The following is a 2,285-nucleotide window of genomic DNA, read 5'->3' as shown; positions in this document are numbered from 1 at the left end:
AGCGTTTTAAGATGCCACGTTCCAAAAGCTGCAGCTTCCCCTGGGGAAGCCCCGCAACCGGAGATGCTCGGCGCTCCGGCACCTCGTGGGTTAGGTAGCAAACCGCCCGGCGGAGAAAAATTGCTTGAGAGAACTGTTACCTGGATAACGTTCCCGAGCCCCCGTGCTGCTGCCAGGGAAGGATCAGGACTGGCAGAGCCTGAGATCTGTGCACAAGCCACACAAAACCCCTGTGCATGCCTGGCCACCAAACCAGCTCAGCAAAAGTTCCTAAGCACCGATGAAAGCAGAGGAGCCCAGAGCTCCCTTCCTCCGGCAAACCGACCACAATAACTTCGCCTCAGCCGCGGGGATATTCGGAAATCGTTTGCAAGGAGCTTTATAGAAAATAGACGATGGAGTGGGTGCAGCTTTCAATATATTTGCTCTAGGATATAGTAACAGGCACTAAAGCAAACACGGGCAGGGGAATTAGGGCGGGCGCTTCTGCTTGGCTCGTTTTAAATGACAAAGTGCCGAGACAGCCAGGTCTACGCTACATTCTAGAGTCAAAGGGCTGCCCCCGGGAACATGCACGCAGCCGGCGGAGGCGTTTCCTACAGCTGCATCGCCTGGTGCCTAGAACGGGCTGGAAATGTCATTGAACAAAACCTTATGGATAAACGGGCTCGCGAAAGCACGTCGCCTCCCGGGGGGAGCAGCTGGACGTGTTCTCCTCTTTGCAGCAAAAAGGGAAAAAACAAAGAAATCGAGTTTAACTTTGCGCCTGTCAAATAGAAATCTACTAGGAAAGTGAGCTGTACATGGTCAAAGTCAAGTCGAGGCTCCAGGAACGTCCAGGAGGACAGTTTCAGGTACTGCCGGTGGCTTTCCCGGGCTGTGCCAAGCAAACACCCGAGGGCCGAGCCGCGCATCCCGTGTGCCGGAGGGACCGGCCCTGGGAGCTTCCCGATGCTCCGGGGCCGAGCCGCCGTGCTCCCCGCCTGGGCACACCGCGACGGGGGAACGGTCCAGCCTGGTGCCCTGCGGGAACGCGTCGGGTCGGAGAGGGCGCGGCAAGGGGCGCCGGTCCGGAGCCCTCCAGGGAGGGTCACCCCGCGCTGGCGCACCCGAGGCCGGCTCGTCCTCACAGACCGATTTTCGGCGGTGCCGCGGCAAGGGGACGGGCGGGCCGGGGCCGGGCGCGGAGGCGTCGAGGGGCCGAGGCCGCAGGGGCCGGGCCGGGTGCCGGGGCCGCCGTCAGAGGCCGGGGGTGCCGGCGCAGCGCGGGTCGGCGTCCTGCTCGTAGCGGTAGTGGTAGCCCTCCATCTGGTCGCGGCAGGCCTCGCGCAGGTTGTGCAGCCAGCGCTTGATGCCGCGGCGGTTCAGGTAGAGCACCATGAGGAAGACGACGCCGATGAGCGCCAGGACGATGCCGAAGAAGACGTAGGAGGCGGTCTCCAGCTCGCCGGGCTCGCCGCCGTCGCCGCGGGCGCAGGCCAGCGCCTCGGGCCGCAGGAGCCTCAGGGGCGGCCCCGCGCAGCGCAGGCTCCGCGCGTCGAGCACGCGGGCGGCGGCGGCGCGCAGCCAGGCCAGGAAGGGCCGCAGGCCGCAGTCGCAGCTCAGCGGGTTGGAGCCCAGGCTGAGGCGCAGCCCCCGCAGCTCCGGCGCGTCCAGGCTGCGCAGCTCGGCGGCCGCCAGCCGCTGCAGCGAGTTGTTGCGCAGGTCCAGCTCCTCCAGGCCGGGCGGCAGCAGCGCGGCCGGCAGCGCCTGCAGCGCGTTGCCCGCCAGCTCCAGGCGCCGCAGGCTGAGGTTGCGCGTGGCCAGGGCGAGCTGCTCCTCGAGCGGGGCCGCCAGCAGCGCCTGGTTCAGCTGCAGCGTGCGCAGCAGCGGCACCCCGGCGAAGGCGCCGGCGGCCACCGAGCGCAGCGGGTTGTGGCTCAGGTCGAGGGTGCGCAGGGCGGGCAGGCCCTGCAGGGCCATGTCCTCGATGGTGTGGATGTTGTCGTGGCGCAGGCGGAGCAGGCGGAGGTCGCGCAGCGGGCGGGCGGCGAAGGCGGCGCGGGACAGGACGCTCAGGTTGCTGCCGGCGATGCTGAGGTTCTGGACGGCGGCCGGCAGCTCCCGCGGGGGCTCCTCCAGCCTCTCGTAGCGGCACTGCACCAGCTCCGGGGTGGCCACGCAGTAGCAGGCGGAGGGGCAGGCGGCGGGGGCGGCGGCGGGGGGCACGGCCAGCGGCAGCAGGGCGAGCCCCAGCCAGGGCAGCCAGCGCCCGCCGCCCGCCGGCCGCGCCTGCCTGACAATGG

The 2,285-nt window shown here is 68.2% G+C and overlaps 1 protein-coding gene across 1 annotated transcript; it reads right to left on the bottom strand.

The window, feature by feature from the left end:
• Window positions 1–400: 400 nt before the first annotated feature.
• TPBGL (trophoblast glycoprotein like) lies at window positions 401–2,283 on the bottom strand (the record flags this gene model as incomplete). The annotated part of the gene is made up of 1 exon (XM_041400139.1): window positions 401–2,283. A coding segment is annotated over one exon (1,044 nt), but the record flags the coding sequence as incomplete, so codon positions are not given.
• Between the last annotated feature and the right edge of the window lie 2 nt (window positions 2,284–2,285).

This window comes from Onychostruthus taczanowskii, unplaced genomic scaffold (assembly GCF_017590055.1).
Source record: "Onychostruthus taczanowskii isolate IOZ18803 unplaced genomic scaffold, ASM1759005v1 scaffold172, whole genome shotgun sequence".
Classification (NCBI taxonomy): Eukaryota; Metazoa; Chordata; class Aves; order Passeriformes; family Passeridae; genus Onychostruthus; species Onychostruthus taczanowskii.
The sequence above is the reverse complement of the archived record's forward strand: the minus strand, read 5'-3'. Positions and strand labels throughout refer to the sequence as shown.